The following is a 15,795-nucleotide window of genomic DNA, read 5'->3' as shown; positions in this document are numbered from 1 at the left end:
TTTATTTATTTTATACAGGTAGACAATAACAAAGCAGCAAATATACAGTAAATACTAAAATCTATAATCTAACAAAGTATATTTTGTATTAGTATTAGATTAAACCATGGCCTATGATTTAATTTCATGTCATAAAGTAGTACAAATGCTGAGAGAGGATTTCGGAATGGCATCGTTACTCACATTTTTAAAATGTCTGATAGATATGTACACACAATGTTTAACAGTGAATTGCACAGCAACTCGGTACAGAGCATTGACAATGCGGTTTAACTCATAATTCATGACAATACATTAAAAAGGTAATAATAATAATAATAATAATAATAATAATAATAATATGCTAAGGCAATGATGGCAGACTGCATTCAAAATATAAAACAAACCATTCAGTACCTGAGGATATGCCACTAACAACCATGTAAGCACAAAACACACTAACCGAAGGATGCAATGTCTTAACTCATGATGTGTAAACATGTAGTTACCCACCCATGTTTTTTTTTTCTTCATAGAAATCCCTACACCATGTTTTAATGCAACAATGCAGCATTCAGTGTGTCCACTGTGGCAATAAAGCAAAGGCAAGCATCTGAAACGTTCCTGGTGCAATTACCAGTCCGTAAAATCACATATAAATGATTTAAATCAAAGACCTCCTCATCGAATAATTCCAAATGTAATAATACGTGCCAACTTATTCCTAAAAAGCATCATGACCTAATGACCCAAATATAGTATTCCTTGAAAGAGCATCACATTACTATAAAGGTCCTTAAAACAATCAGTGCAGTGTTCATCATCTACAGAAATCGAAATCGGCTGAAAGTAGTTCAGTGTAAGATTCCAAGAATATCCGAAAAAAATAAATGAAGCAGCACCTTAACGCTGTTATTTAAAACAATATACAGAATCATGCGAATATGCTTTTGGATCAATATACAAGTGTTTACCAAAAAAATGCAGAAACACCTAATAGGCAGGGAAGAGATTTTAAATGCAGATGGCGATTCAGTCTGAATGACAAAAGCAAGTTTAATATTAATAAAGCGTTAATGCAACTAGGTAAAAACTAGACTAGCATAAGTACCTATAGTGCCTGTCTAAAGTTTGGAAACACCTAGTCGTTTATCGTTTTTGAGACGTAACAAAACGCAAGAATTTGAAAGAAAGTTCTGTGCACTAAGGAATCCGAATATGACAGGAGAGAAAATGTTAGCAGACTGCCCCACCCCCACAGTCAAACATACTGAAACAACATGGCTACCGTCCCCTACTACAACACCATGCAATTCTGTCTGGGCTGTGCCTAACTGGAACCAACTTCACCATACAATGATCCGAAGCATACTTCCTGAATCCTATTCAACTGCTCTGGGATGAACTGGATCACAAGGTCAGAAAGAAATCTTCATCTAGTCAATAAGACCTTTGGCAAATTTTATAAGAGGCAGGTTTCAGCTGAACGTTTGGGAAAAGAAACTTTTCTGAAGCTATGTGTGTGTGTAAAGGGATTATTTAATAATAAAAAAAGTTTAACGTGTAAAATTTGATATATATATAAAATTATGTGTCTCCTAAAAACCTTAAAAAACTAGGTGTTTCCAAAGTTTATACAGGCCCTGTAATTATCTGGCCAGTAAATATCTAGTTAAAAGTAAAATAGATCCTTTAAATACAGCAACAAAAAAGTCCACAATGGTCTGTTTTGAGGTTTAAGTGGTTTGCTTAATAAAAGGCTAAAGCCACAGTCAGATTTAGTTTAGTTCATCTAACCCTGTCGTAAAAAAAAAAAATAATTCTGTTAATTATCTATAAAATTACCCATAGTACAAGAAAAGCAAATTCATGCAGCTACAACAGGACATAACGTTTTTTTTTTCCATTTCGTTTTGGCTATAAAGTCAAGAAAGAAATGAACCGTTTTCATTTAGACCGGCATGCTGGCCTGGTGTCGTTAAAGAAAAAAAAAAAAAGCGTGTGCATTTTCTCAGTGGATTATAAGAACAGTACGCGTGGTTGGCTATACCGCCGTCTCATGGTCGTCCCTCTGAATCATCTGGTGATGCTGTTGGTTTTCCAAATACTCAGCCAGCTTCCAGTCTTGAGCTCTCTCAGCATGGGCCTTTGCAGTATCACCCTGAATAGAGCACAGAGTTCGATTGAACCTTTTAAGTCTGTGAGAAGAGCTGAAGGTGGTTGGTTTGCTGGTATGCACTCACCTGTAGGTCGGTCTTTGCGAGGGAAGCTCCTGCGTCCACCAAGTAGCCACAGATCGTCCTCTGGGATAATGCTGCTGCTTTGTGTAGTGCTGTCTTACCTCTAGATTGCGTGCACACACACAGATCCAACACTTTTTTACAGTTGCTGTACTCCAATGCAACATTGCATGATATATATATCATAACTGCATAAATATTGAATCATCGCTCGGTAACATGGATTATGAAACAAATTGGATAAAAAAAGGTTTAGTAGAGGTTCTATATGTACCCTCTAATTATAGTTCAAATGAATGAATGTAATCATTCCACTGTTCTCTTGCAGATTTACTCACGTATCTCTTTCTGAAACATCCAGGATACTACCAGGAGCTGGTTATAAAAATAAAAATAAATAAAAATCACATCACAAAGAAAGAAATGCGAGTCAGCACTAGTGACGGCTAAATAACTGTTTTGTTACTGTACCATTATCTAGGATGTATCTGACCATTTCCTTGTTGCCATTATCTACAGCATAGTGCAGCAGAGTACAGCCCAGTGCATCAGATACTGCGAGATTGGCTCCTTCTTTGTGTAACTCTACAAGCTGCAAAAAATAAATAAATAAATCATTGGAGATGATTTGGATGAAACCAAGAAAAATAGCGATGGCACTAATCCAATAGCTTTTTCGGGTGCTGAGTAAACATCAATAATAAATTAGACTATGAAACTGAGACTAATAAAATAGACTATGAGAAAAGCAAAACCATTTAAAAGACTGAGAAAGATTTAAAGTACATAATATGTACCTACTGTATATTTGTATATTTTATATCTGTAAAACATTGAATGTTTTAAAGCAGACATAATAGTGAGTTCAGGGGGGATTGATGGAAAATGAACCATACACCAGCTGAAACTAACAGTAGCTTTGTTTCTTATTGTGCTGATTTATACTGCTGTAGTTTGTTTGAGTATTGAGTCAATACCACTCACAGTTATGTGCAATATTATTTATGCATAGTCAATTAAGTGCAATGTTTTGTATTTATATAATGTGCAATATTATTGATTTATTTTTACTTTTCATTATGTTTCAACATTTTAATTAGGAAGTCTATGTATTTTATTTCGTGTAAATATCTTGTAAACCTTTTGTTATTAAAGCTGACTGAGAGATGCACAAGAATACCAATGTGCATGTACTGTTATGTCCCTGTGCAAAATGATTGTGCACCAAAGAGTTTTGGAATAAGATTTAAATGGAATGGAACTTAGATTGGAATTGGAATTATAAGCGAAAGAGATTGGAATTGGATTTGGAATTGAAACCAGTTGAAATTGGATTTGGGATTGTAAAAGTCTGGTATTGAATTTGAAACTGTAAACAGACTGAACCTGGGTTTAGATTTTACAATAATGTGATTTGGAGCTGTGATTAATTGGGATTTGGAACTGTAAAGGATTTAAATTGGATTTGAATCTTTATGAGACTTGAATTAGATTTAGAACTGTAGCAGATTGGAATTGTATTCGAAGCTTTATTACTGTAGTTCAAAACTGTATTTGGAACAGTAACAGATTGGAAGTGGAAAATCATAATTATTAATTCATTCATTTATATCTCATTATTTATACCAGTTGGTCAATGTGTCACATTCATCATCAGAAATAAAACCCATGCATATAAAAGGTTTCCTCACCTTTTTGAAATCATGTGACTTCACACTTGTGATTAGCATTTTCATAGTCTCTGTATTTAAAAAAAAAAAAAAAAAAAAAAAAAAAGATTATTTATCACCAGTTGTAAAATAATTAATAGCAATGTTTTCATTATCAAAACCTACACCAAAAATTTTTTTGTTAAAAAAAAGTGTGTGCCACATGTCTAAACCTGGATGTCCAAAAAGGTGTGATTTACCTTTATCATTTTCATTTCTGGACTTTTTCATATCTGATCTGTGAGTACAAGGAAGAGAAAAAAATCACCAGTGAACAAATGATGTAAAATACTGTTACTGTTTGAAGGCTATTTAGCATACAGTGTGTGTGTGTGTGTGTGTGTGTGTGTGTGTGTGTGTGTGTGTGTGTGTGTGTATCAATTATTTGTAATAGCAAGCAACTACAATCTCAACTATTTCCATTAAAATGCACATAAGACTACATAAGAAGCAGAAGTACCATTCATTTCAGCACAAACCTTTTTTCCCCTCAGCATTTATGTTTGAGAACGTTCTAACTTTTTCAAGTCAGCGAATTACACACTGCAATTTTAGCTCTGAAAGTAGCTCTTAAGTCATGGAGTTGTGGTACAAGATTAAATTCCTCTTTGGGAAGCAACCAAGAGCAGCTCGCTTTTTACAAACTGCAAAACTGACCATTTTTCAGTCGCTACACAGACTAGTAATTTACACCCTTTTATGCCAAACTCTCACTTGCAAATGTCTTTGTGTGTGGATTCCAGCACATCAGCCTGTTCCTCTGCACCGGCGACATCGCAGGACGTGTGAGGTTTTAGAGCTGCAGATGGATCTTCATTCACTCTGCAAATAAAACATGTCAAAAACAGACTTTAATGAATGCTGTGCTGTACAATGAAGGTTAAAATTCAACATACTCATGAACTGGCAGGTTTTAATGATTTAAAATAAAAAGCTAAATTTTTTTCCATCCTCAACGTGACATAACGATGTATAAAAATGAAGTTGAAAAGCAAATTACATTTTTTATAAATGTTTTTTTTTTTTTTTTTTTTTTTTTTTTTTGGGGGGGGGGGGGGGGGTCCCCAACAGTTCCCAACCTTTTTTGCGCCACGGACCGGTTTAATGTCGGAAACTATTTTCACGGACCGGCCTTTAAGGTGTGGCGGATAAATGCAACAAAATAAATATAAATATAATAATAAACGTGAATCCACTGTGTTGTTTTTTGTTCATTTTGCTCGCTTGGGGGTTTGAATTTAGCGGTAATGTATTATGTGTTAGCGGCCAGAGCAGCCCCTTTAAGAAGGTAGCGAATGGAGGTAAGACATGTGACCGAGGCATCATGACATGCATTAAGGGTGAGTCATAGACAGATGTGGTGGAGAGAACCTGGTAATTTTCCAAAATAAAACCATTCAGAATCAGATAATAAATAAAACAGAAATAATGTAAGTTACCGTAATTTCCGGACTATAAAGCGCACCCATATATAAGCCGCACCCACTGAATTTGACAAAGATTTTTATTTTGAACATAAATAAGCCGCACCTGTCTATAATCTTTAAAACTAATGTACTTTACACCAACTTTAACGAAAGACAGTGTCTGTTACACGGTGTAACGGGTGAAATATGTTGCGCTTCCTTTAAGAGCATAGCGGTATTTTGGGAATTGCCTGTTGCTGCATTTTTCCGGTATTACTGCGTGTGTTCAAGACCGAGGAATATGTCCTTATTATTTTCTGATGCTCATTTCTAAGTTTCTTTGACTAACCCGTAACTCTGTCGCCAAGAAAAATAAACTAAGCACAAGTTTTGGAAACCTGTCTGTGCTTATATGATTTCTGTTGTAACTGGAGTTAGCGAGCTCTCCCTTCACCCAGACTCAACGCGTTACAACGGCTTGTATCTAAACAGTAGCCTACCAAGAAAGTCATTGTTCACTGTCTTCCTCCTTCCTTTCACAACTATTTCTCTCGGGAGTTTATCTTTTGGCATCATCGTGCGTTTAAAAAAAAAAGTTCGGGAGAAAGTTTTTTCTCCCGATGCCGTGCAGCTCAGAACACAGGTGAGGTGCGTTTTTTCGTTTCCGTTCGGAAATTTCATTGGTCTAATGTTATGGGGTTCAGTTTTTTGGCTTGAAGTTTGTGAAACCTGGAAAAAAATTCATAAATAAGCCGCTTCATTGTTTAAGCCGCGGGGTTCGAAACGTGGGAATGAAGTAGCGGCTTATAGTCCGAAAAATACGGTATGTATTCTTTCTGTGCGGCCCGGTACCAATTGACCCGGGGGTTGGGGACCACTGCCCTAAACGATTACTTTGTTATTACACCAAATTAGTCAACAGTTAGAGTCCATCAGTGTGGACATATTGACTTGGAAACAGTAGTGTAAAGTATTTCAGTATAAGTACTTTACTGTACTTAAGTCATTTTTGCCTACTTTCTAGTTTTACCGCATATTAAAGACATAAGCAACTTTTACTCTCTACTACATTTAGAATTCAGAATATTTACTTTTTACTTCACTATATTTTAATAGACAACGAGTGTTACCAATCACCATTATTTTATCAAACAGTCAGCTCTGAATATTTGGTCCATTGAACACTAATGGTTCCTTTACTTTGTGACATGATGTTGTAATATTACTTGTTAATTGAAAAAACATTTTTTAAAGATTGCTTTACTACGTCGTTTTCTTCGATCTTTGTTTCATTCTGCCATGTCGAAGAGGCTCTTGTGATGGTTAATGCAGTGTTGAGGCGTACAATTTCATTTGTGTTTTACGAAATGAAACCTCACAAATCAACAGTTTTTTTGCTTTTCACTTTTGTCTTGGTTCAAAGAATAGTGCATAGTGTTTGAGTTTACATTCAGTGCGAGTAAAATACTCTGTACTTCCCACTATTTCTTGCTCAAAACATTTGGCTCCTTTAAATTGTGCACAACCCACTTTAATTGGATTCAGCTCTGGGCTCTGACTCAGTCGTTCAACAAATCTGGTTCATTAGTTGATTTGGATGTACGCTTTAGGCCATTTTTGTGCTGAAATTCCTTTTTTTTTTCAATCTGAAGGTTTTACACTATAATTAACTGGTATTTTGTAGCTTGTCATGATTCCGTCCACTTCGATAAAAGTCGGTTCAGAAAAAAGTATATAATATGTACATACTGTACATTTATTTTTATCTGTATTTAAAACACAAAATAGTCAAAATAGTGGTTTAAGAATTATCATTTTTTAGTTCAAAGGGCAAATGAAATCCTCCACCATGCTGAAACTAACAGTAGGTTTGCATCCTTTTTTGAGATAATTACCAAGATATGCCTCAAAAGGTATGTGTTACGCATATGGTTAAAAAAACAGGCACCATAATTGAATTTCTTTTCTTTTTTTTTCAGAATAGTCCTCAAGTTCTTAAGTTCTAGGGTACCTTATTTCAGGTACTTATAATACAGCAATGGAGATGCACTCACAAGCAAAACAACAAAATGTTACCTATAAAATGGTGAAGATGTGGCAGGGCATGCTGGGAAGGCAATCTGGTCAGAGCTATTCGAGTTCTCTCCCAGTGTGTCTACCATTTCTGGCATTCCAGTAGATGTGCCCACCGTTTCCTTAGTGATCAGCTCAGGGTCCAGGATAAAAAGCTCATTCTGCGAGATCTCGGTCACATAGTTCAGATGCTCCTGGAACACAACAACATATAAAAGAAATATGTTGGGTGAAAGGGCAAAATTCAAACATATCTACATACTGTAAATATTTCCGAACCCTCAACATCAACATACCTGAGCACGGTCTATTCTGTAGAATCGATCTGCAGTTGTGGCTATGAAAGAAAATGCAGAGGGCATCAAAAAATAAATAAATAAATTTGAAGGCAACTGCTGATTTTCTAGCACATAATTTCACTTACAGTCTAGAAAGCACCATTTTGGTGAGAGCTTGGGTATGGTCGCTGTATGGTCCGAATTCTCCTCATCCTGTAAAAAAAATTATAATAAATTGTATACACACACTTTATGAATAAAAGTATTTGGACACCTGACTGCACCCCAGACCTTCCCGTCCTACATCAGTAACTGACTTTACTTACATCCTTGTGGTTGAATGAGCACAAATTTCCACAAGCATACACCAAAATATAGAGGTGTCACCTCTTCCTAGAAGAGTGGAGGTTAATCTAACAGATAAACACACTCATGGAAGTCTTTCCAAACAATATTTGATTTCTGTTGTATAAAGTTCTTCCCAACGCTTTTGCAGAAGTTCCCATGAATGAATTGCGCTTGTAGGTTGCTTTGCTTTCACCTTTCTCACAAGTTCATCTGAAACCATCTTGATGGGGGTAAAGTCTGGAGACTGTGCTGGCCATTCAGTCGTCTTGTTCTTTTTATCTAAGATAGTTCTGACACAGCCTGGAAGTGTTTTGGATCATTATTATGACTCCCTGACCAGCGAGGCATATATCAGAGGGTCCTGGATCCAGCAAAAGAGCCCCAAACCATCGTACTTCCTTCTCAATGTTTGACAGTTGGTGTCACACACAAAAATAAAACATCCTTTCGCCTACTTGACAGCATACAAAATCTCTGTGTGATGAACCAAAGATTTCAAAATTTATGATTTATTATTTTCAACAGTGTTAAGCTGTGCTGACTATCACGCAAGCTGTTGATTCTCAGAAAATCATCTTATGATTCTGTTGTGGTTTTGGGTCTGCCAAACCTCTACTTGTCAGAGTTTTGTCCAGTTTCCACTTTACTCACTGACACCTTGGCTTTCTTTGAATTTCTCAAACAAAAAAGACTTACTTATGTCTTATAATTGTCTGCCTTTTTCTTGCCATTATGAGAGCAATGTACTACTTCCTGCAGTATAATAGTGTCCAATCATAATATTGTCCAAATATAAGTGTAGGAACAATCTGTTCCAACACTGCTTTAATAGAGTTTGTAAGTAATCAACGAAAATTGGATTAACATTTAAGGCTCAACTTACGTCCTTTTTAACACATTTCCTCTTTACTGAAAAAAAGGCAACTAGTGTATTGTTTGCACCTTTGGTAGCTTTGCACCTGTAAAACCTGTTGAAAGAGCAGACAGACAGCAGACATTTCAGGATCCAAGTGTACCTCGTGAATCCTCTCGATGTGGAGACGACACGTCTCCAAATCGCTGTCTGCTTGGATAGTAATGATTCCCAGAGGAATAGCTGAGGAAATAAGAAAGGTCTGATGTGAATGCCTTCTCAATAAAAAAGAAATAGTAGTGTCTTCTGTTAAAAAGATTGACTGTATGCATGCAAGGAAGCATCATAAATACACAGACCAGGCATAACATTCGGACCACCTGCCTAATATTGGTTCTGACCCATCAAGCATTTACAGCATTAACTTCTTCAGCAATGTGAGCTACAAGAGCTCGTCTGTTGGATCGGATCACACGGACCAACTTTCGCTCCTCACGTGCATCAATGAGCCTCGGTCGTCCATGACCCTGTCACCAGTTCACCACTGTTCCTACCTTGGACCACTTTTAATACATACTGACCACCAGGAAACCCCACAAGAGCTGCAGTTTTGGAGATGCTCTGATCCGGTCATCTATCCATCGCAATTTGGTCCTCGTCAAACTCACTCAAATCCTTACGCTTGCCCTTTTTTCCTGCTTCTAACACACCAACTATGAGGACAACATGTTCACTTGCTGCCTAATAATATCCCACCCACTAACAGGTGCCATGATGAAGAGATAATCAGTGTTATTCACTTCACCACTCACAATGTTATAATGTCATAATGTTATGCCTGGTCGGTGAATTGTGTGTACAGTATCTCTTAGTAAACATGCAGTGCTTAAAAAACAAAGGTTTCACTCACAGGCTTTTTTGAGCTGATCTTTGTCATAGTGTAAAGCCTCATAGTCACGCATGCTGATTCGGCTCACTTGGATATGCAGCTGCTCAGAGATGGGCTGCTGACTAACAACACACACACACACACACACACACACACACACACACACACACAATTTTAATTCTTAGCTTTATTTGTACAGTATATAGAAATTATTATCATATTCGTTTATTGTGTACATTAACGATATAAAATACAAAACAATTTTAACAGTAAGTCTCATATCTCAATTCAGCACTTCAACAATAATATAAAAATCCATTTGTAAGGAAATTTTGAAAACATCTCTGGTTTCCCCCTTCAACAATTGAAATAATAAAGGAGAAGGCTGGTGTTTGTGTGTGACTCACTCATTGAGCTGTGGGAGGGAGATTCTCCTCTTGGTCTTCTGCAGCATGTTGGCCTGGTTCCTGAGAGTTATGTGGATAACAGATGGAGCCAGTTTGCACGGCTCCCCATCGACCTGCACAGGAATCGGCTTGAAGGTGGTGAGAGTCACCTCCTGACACTGATGCAGCCTTTCGCCGTGGCCTCCTACCTGCAGCGTGGCCTACGAGACCATCCACAATACAAAGTCTTAAAAAGCAGGCCGAAGATATCCAGTTGTTTTTGCTTCGGCATTTTCTTTTGCAGTGCGCTTGTAGAATTAAAAAGGGTATTAAACTTAGATTTATATTATTTTCTGCGTTTTACTAGATCAAAAACTTGAGCATAAACTGAAGTCTGCAACCAATAATGATTTGTTGTCATTCTTGAACAATATTTTATTCCAAATATCACATAATACAATTAACTCATCATAAATATATTAGACATTCATTTTAGGGATACATTGATTCATTTACCAAAGACGTCATGGTGAATCCAATAACCTCTATGTAGCCGTCATCATGCCTTTGAGGCTCAAAGTCATGGTGGTCACTAGGGTTGCCCCATGGCGTTGTACCTGCACAATATCTTAAAAACACAACAACAATCAACATTTTATACTCCCCACAGCATTAGATGTACAATATCTCACAAAAGAGAGTACACCACTCACATTTCAGCCACTATTTTTGTAGATCTTCTTAAGGGACAATACTATAAAAATTTTACTTGGATATATTTTAGAGTAGTTGGTGTGCAGCTTGTATTGTAGTATAGATTTACAGTCCTCTAAAAATAACTCAACATACTGTCATTATTGTAAAAATAAATGGCAACAAAACTGTGCGCCATTGTTATCTAGTTCTGCCTTAATCCTCCTGAGCATGGAATTCACCAGAGCTGCACAGGTTGTTGCTGGGATCCTCTTCCACTCCTCCATAATGACATCACGGAGCTGCTGGATGTTAGAGACATTGCCGCTTCTCTACCTTCTGCTCTGAAGACATACTTGGCCACTTCATCACCTTCACCTTCAGCTTCTTCAGCAAGGCAGTTGTCCTCTTGGTGGTGTGTTTGGGGTTATTATTATGTTGAGAAACTGCCGTTCGTCCCAGGTTCTGAATAAAAGGCATCATGTTCTGCTTCAGAATGTCACAGTACATGTTGAAATCCAAGTTTCCCTCAATGAACTCAATGAAGTCCCCAGTATGTGCAGCGCTCATGCAGCCCCAGACCATGATGCTACCACCACCATGCTTGACAGTAGGCAAGACACAATTTTCTTGGTACTCCTCACCAGTGCGTCACCACACATGCTGGACACCATCTGAGCCAAGAGCCATTTGAGCTCTTGGACAGGTTGTCTTCAGCAAACTGTTTGGGGTTTTATTGTAAACCAGTTTCAGAAGAGGCTTCCTTCTATGACGACTGCCATGCAAACCTATTAGTTGCAGTGTGCGGCGTTTGGTCTGAGCACTGACAAGGGGACCTTCCACTTCTGCAACCTCAAAAGCAATGCTGCAGCATTAATGCGTCTGTTTTTTGAAGCCAGTTCTCTGTACCTGATGCACAGCACAAAGACTCAACTTCTTTGATGGACCCATGCAAGGCCTGTTTCGAGTGGAACCCGTCCTGGAAAACCTCTGTATGACCCTGGCCATTGTACTGTAACTCAGGGCGTTACCGATCTTCTTATAGCCTCGGCCATCTTTGTAAGAGAGCAACAATTGTAATTCTCAAATCTTTAGAGAGTCTTTGCCATGAGGTGCCATGTTGAACATCCAGTGGTCAGTATGAGAGAATTGTACACAAATTACCAAATTTTAACTGCTTAAATACAAGATACACAAATTTGTATGGACCTATCGAGCAGACGAAAACATGAACATGATGAATAGAACATGTGGCTTTGCATGGTTAAGCGAAATACAGCTGTGAGGGGTGTACTCATTTTTGTGAGATACTGTATATAAACTACAAAACAAACCATGCTACATGTTGTTTACTAGTCAAAGCAAAATACAGAATGTGGAGATGTTACCTGGGTATGTTGAGGAAGAGCAAACACTGTAGCTTCATCTCCTGAACTTTACAAGTGAGGTCTGTGCCATCACACTGGATATGTCCACAAAAGTCACAAATAAAACAGAGAAATACAGATGTTTAAACATTATATTTATGCTGATATAATGCTATCTAACATTAAATACCGAGCACAAAAACTTTAAGGAACAATTTTTCCACTCACCACCACTCGAATATTCTTAGACAGGTCTTTTGCGCTGCCCATAAGGAAGTCAGAGAATGCCGTCTGGAAGAATAAGCAGGAAAATTAACACGTTAGGTCATACACCTCGAGACGAATATTTCTAAACCATGACACACTCACCCCCGCGTAGAACATCTTATTCCGAAGACGGCTGTTGAATTTTTCAGGTTTGGCCTCTAGAAAAACCAAACAGGTTATTTTAAGTGATTGAGATATTGCTTTAAAAAGTTTTTATTTTTATAAAAAATATAGTTACACAAACACACATAATTGTAGCGGAGGCGTACCTCGGGATTCGTGGAACTCTAAGGTTACATGGGCATCAAATCCCAGGCTGAAGTAGTTGTTAAAGACATCAATGGGAAGCTACATTTATAAATAGCAAATATGATTCATATGAAGTCAACAACGTTTTTCACTTTAGTTCAATAATTTTATTTTGATTATCTAATGGTAATTTTGTCCTTGCAAAGTGACAACTTTTGTCCAACATTTATTTAATATTTACTATAACATATATACATACACATACATACATACATACATACATACAGTACAGACCAAAAGTTTGGACACACCTTCTCATTCAAAGAGTTTTCTTTATTTTCATGACTATGAAAATTGTAGAGTCACACTGAAGGCATCAAGGGCTATTTGACCAAGAAGGAGAGTGATGGGGTGCTGCGCCAGATGACCTGGCCTCCACAGTCACCGGACCTGAACCCAATCGAGATGGTTTAGGGGTGAGCTGGACCGCAGAGTGAAGGCAAAAGGGCCAACAAGTGCCAAGCATCTCTCGGGGAACTCCTTCAAGACTGTTGGAAGACCATTTCAGGTGACTACCTCTTGAAGCTCATCAAGAGAATGCCAAGAGTGTGCAAAGCAGTAATCAAAGCAAAAGGTGGCTACTTTGAAGAACCTACAATATGACATTTTTCAGTTGTTTCACACTTTTTTGTTATGTATATAATTCCATATATAATTCCACATGTGTTAATTCATAGTTTTGATGCCTTCAGTGTGAATCTACAATTTTCATAGTCATGAAAATAAAGAAAACTCTTTGAATGAGAAGGTGTGTCCAAACTTTTTGGTCTGTACTGTACATCCATCCATACATACATACATACATACATACATACATACATATATACATATATACACATTATATTATATTATATTATATTATATTATATTATATTATATTATATTATATTATATTATGTATTTATACCAATAAATATTTCAAACTGAAATATGTAAACAAGAAGAATCATGTTAAATAAATACAAAAGTATTGGGACCCCTAAATCTTCCAACCATATGTGGTTCTTGCCCCTATGAATGTATAGGATGTCTTTAAATGTAATAGCATTACATTTTTCCTTCACTTGAACTAGGAGACCCAAACCTGTTCCAGCATGACAATGCCTCTGTGCACAAAGCCCACTCCATGAAGATATGCTTTACATGAGTTGAAGTGGAGGATCCTGAGTGGTCTGCTATAGAGCTCTGACATCAAACATATTGAATTGGAACGCTGATTGGACCCCAGCCTCCTCATCTCACCTACATCAATACCTGACTTTACTAACACCCTTGTTGCTGAATGATCACAAATTCACTCATATCCACTCTACAATCTAGTGGAACATTTTCCCAGAAGAGTGGAGGTTTTTATAACAGCAAATTGGGATGAAATGTGGAATTAAACGATCTAAAAGGACATAGGAATCTTAGTCATGTGCCCACAATTTTTTGTCTTTAATCTATATAATGCCTATTGTATATATTATAATAGATCATTTTTTATTTATTTAATTTGTTATTTTATTTATTTATGTTTTCCGGGTCTAAATTACATTTTCACTTGCTTAGATAAGAGGCTTCGCTGCATGAGCTGACCTTGTCTGTTTGGTGTTCGTTCTTCTCGTCTTCGCTGGCCTCTGGATTAGGCTCCACACTGAGGTTCCAGCGGTCCAGCTGCACAATGTTCCCATCCTCCACATGAGACAGGATTTTAGACACCGGCTCATCTGTGTAGCCCTGAACATATCACACAGATAACACAACAAACATAGTGTAGAGTCAGAGCTTTAGCAAGAAGGAAACAGTTTTAACAAAACAACAACACGAGACAAGCCAACCCAGAAGAAGCTATCTGAGTGATTAAGATAATCCATTTTGACTGATTAATGAAAGCAATAAATAGACCTCGGGGAAGCCTCCATCACCAGGTCTAGTCCTTCTGTTGCTAATTTGTATGCCAGAAATACCCTCATAATAGATTTCAAACAGGAAGGAGCTTATTGAAGAAAACACAATTCCAGACTTTTGACCTTGCTGTAACCTTCATGACTGTATACGGGTCCAAAATTAAATCAGTTCTAGTTAAAATCTTACTAAGTCAATATAAATCCTACCCACAATTAACCACCTGTTGTTGGATGTCTGCATGGACAGATGAAGAGACGGAGACATAAAAGTAAGCATTATGAACAATCTAACCAACCCTGGCACATACAGTAACCTACACCAGCCACTGCAAGCCAAATAATTTCAAGATGATATTAGAGCACTGTGTTTTCCTCACCCCTCCCCAGTTGAGTGTTCTGGCCAGGTCGTTTCCTGTGCCAAGTGGGAGAACAGCAACAGCGGGCTGAGGATTCAACTGCAGCTCATCTAGCACTGACAGGATCCAGCCAACCTGCATATTTAGGCGTTCAGTTTATTTAATCATATATCTGACTTGACATTTAAAGGAATGTCTAGAAAAAAAGGGTTATTTAGACTAGCCTGAAAGATGTATATAATATTAATGCCGAGTCTAAACAAGAAAGCTGTTTGGAATGTATTGCATTGAAGTCCACATAACTGACAGATTATACTGACCGTTCCATCTCCTCCACATACCAGGATGCGCAGATTGGGCACTTTGCGGTACATTTCTAACCTTAAAAATGAACAAAATGTAGTCTTTTTACAACCCAAGTAGGAAATCCGATAAGGAAACCACATGCATTTCAAACATTCCCGGTTCTTACCCCTCTTTAGGGCCTCCTTGAGTGAGATCAAACACTTGTCTTGGGTTTAGGAACCACAAAAAAGACCGAATAATTTTTGTTCCCTAATAAAAAAGAAGAAATGTATTTGTTAAAAGGTGTGTTTATGTGGTGTAGGCTATAAAGAATCTGGATCATAATCACCTGATTTCCACCACTCTTTGGATTCACGAACACAAGCAACGGCTTCATGAGCTGAGAGGGAATCGGCTTGACTACAAAGTGTTTCCATTTGCCGTCCTGGCACAGGAATTAAAAGTAAA

At 37.4% G+C, this 15,795-nt stretch overlaps 1 protein-coding gene across 3 annotated transcripts in view; it reads right to left on the bottom strand.

Moving 5' to 3' along the window:
- Positions 1-515: 515 nt before the first annotated feature.
- The window catches only part of dgkzb (diacylglycerol kinase, zeta b), a 40,877-nt gene continuing 25,597 nt past the window's right edge, over positions 516-15,795 (bottom strand). For all 3 annotated transcript variants that reach the window (XM_083546181.1, XM_083546182.1, XM_083546180.1), the window contains 23 exons: positions 15,677-15,772; positions 15,515-15,597; positions 15,363-15,423; positions 15,064-15,177; positions 14,376-14,516; positions 12,758-12,836; positions 12,591-12,646; positions 12,450-12,512; positions 12,243-12,316; positions 10,678-10,789; positions 10,183-10,382; positions 9,797-9,897; positions 9,050-9,129; positions 7,832-7,898; positions 7,704-7,744; positions 7,411-7,601; positions 4,643-4,750; positions 4,129-4,166; positions 3,911-3,960; positions 2,691-2,811; positions 2,558-2,594; positions 2,223-2,322; positions 516-2,140 (listed from right to left, as the gene is read on the bottom strand). In XM_083546181.1, the coding sequence (XP_083402307.1) occupies positions 2,024-2,140; positions 2,223-2,322; positions 2,558-2,594; positions 2,691-2,811; positions 3,911-3,960; positions 4,129-4,166; positions 4,643-4,750; positions 7,411-7,601; positions 7,704-7,744; positions 7,832-7,898; positions 9,050-9,129; positions 9,797-9,897; positions 10,183-10,382; positions 10,678-10,789; positions 12,243-12,316; positions 12,450-12,512; positions 12,591-12,646; positions 12,758-12,836; positions 14,376-14,516; positions 15,064-15,177; positions 15,363-15,423; positions 15,515-15,597; positions 15,677-15,772 (2,130 nt within the window). In that variant the 3' untranslated portion in view covers positions 516-2,023. The remainder of the gene's footprint in view (positions 2,141-2,222; positions 2,323-2,557; positions 2,595-2,690; positions 2,812-3,910; positions 3,961-4,128; positions 4,167-4,642; positions 4,751-7,410; positions 7,602-7,703; positions 7,745-7,831; positions 7,899-9,049; positions 9,130-9,796; positions 9,898-10,182; positions 10,383-10,677; positions 10,790-12,242; positions 12,317-12,449; positions 12,513-12,590; positions 12,647-12,757; positions 12,837-14,375; positions 14,517-15,063; positions 15,178-15,362; positions 15,424-15,514; positions 15,598-15,676; positions 15,773-15,795) is intronic.

Source organism: Silurus aristotelis (genome assembly GCF_946808225.1).
Source record: "Silurus aristotelis genome assembly, chromosome: 7".
Taxonomy (NCBI): domain Eukaryota; kingdom Metazoa; phylum Chordata; class Actinopteri; order Siluriformes; family Siluridae; genus Silurus; species Silurus aristotelis.
Note: the sequence above shows the minus strand (reverse complement) of the source record. Positions and strands in the feature narration are given on the sequence as shown.